Here is a 602-nt window from a genome sequence, read left to right as displayed (position 1 = left end):
GCGCGCGCGCGCGCGCGTGTGTGTGCGTGAGAGAGAGAGAGGGGGGGGAGTATAATAATAAGAGAAAGTTACGAGATGAAGAGGGGTGTCTTCTTTGATGCTAAAAGCGAAGCGAAAAGGCGTGGCGCCCAGCCGCCCTTCCGCGAGAGCCAGGTCTCGCGTGCGGATTCAAGCCCGGCCCCGCGAACGCAATGTTGTTCTGGCCAGGCCTTCCGCCGCAACTAAGTTGAAAGTAAAAGTGTCTGGAGCGCTGGCGAGCACTTTCCTAGTATGAGCAGCTTTATGATTTGGGACAGACAAGCAAGATAGCTGAATGAGTAGAAGGCATCAAAGATGGATGGAAGAAATCCTTGGTGGGTGAGATTACTCTCTTTTAATAATATATTGAGTATGTTACGTAATGTGTTTACTGCCGAATTGAAGGAGTTGCCTTTATTGTCGTTGTTCATTAGTATTTTCCACATCTTGTATAAAAAGACCGTCCCTGAGGTGTGGGAGTAAGGCGTTAATTTTCAGTGCATGATAATCAGGGGTGGCTTTCACTAAGGTCTTAGACTTCAAAATTGTCTTAGACAATAAAAAGTTTATGATTTGCCCCGTGC

The 602-nt window shown here is 47.3% G+C and overlaps 1 protein-coding gene and 1 pseudogene across 2 annotated transcripts in view; one reads left to right on the top strand and one right to left on the bottom strand.

Moving 5' to 3' along the window:
* LOC119592441 overlaps positions 1 to 602 on the bottom strand; it is a 103,182-nt pseudogene that overhangs the window by 36,087 nt on the left and 66,493 nt on the right.
* Positions 126 to 602, top strand: part of LOC119592764 (ethanolamine-phosphate phospho-lyase-like) — a gene marked incomplete at both ends in the record, with an annotated part of 9,232 nt that continues 8,755 nt past the window's right edge. Inside the window, 1 exon segment of one of the 2 annotated variants that reach the window (XM_037941695.1) lies at positions 126 to 353. In XM_037941695.1, coding sequence (XP_037797623.1) covers positions 334 to 353 — 20 coding nt within the window. 2 annotated transcript variants of the gene reach the window in all.

The sequence above is a fragment of the Penaeus monodon genome, chromosome 30, assembly GCF_015228065.2.
Source record: "Penaeus monodon isolate SGIC_2016 chromosome 30, NSTDA_Pmon_1, whole genome shotgun sequence".
Taxonomy (NCBI): Eukaryota; Metazoa; Arthropoda; class Malacostraca; order Decapoda; family Penaeidae; genus Penaeus; species Penaeus monodon.
The sequence above is the reverse complement of the archived record's forward strand: the minus strand, read 5'-3'. Positions and strand labels throughout refer to the sequence as shown.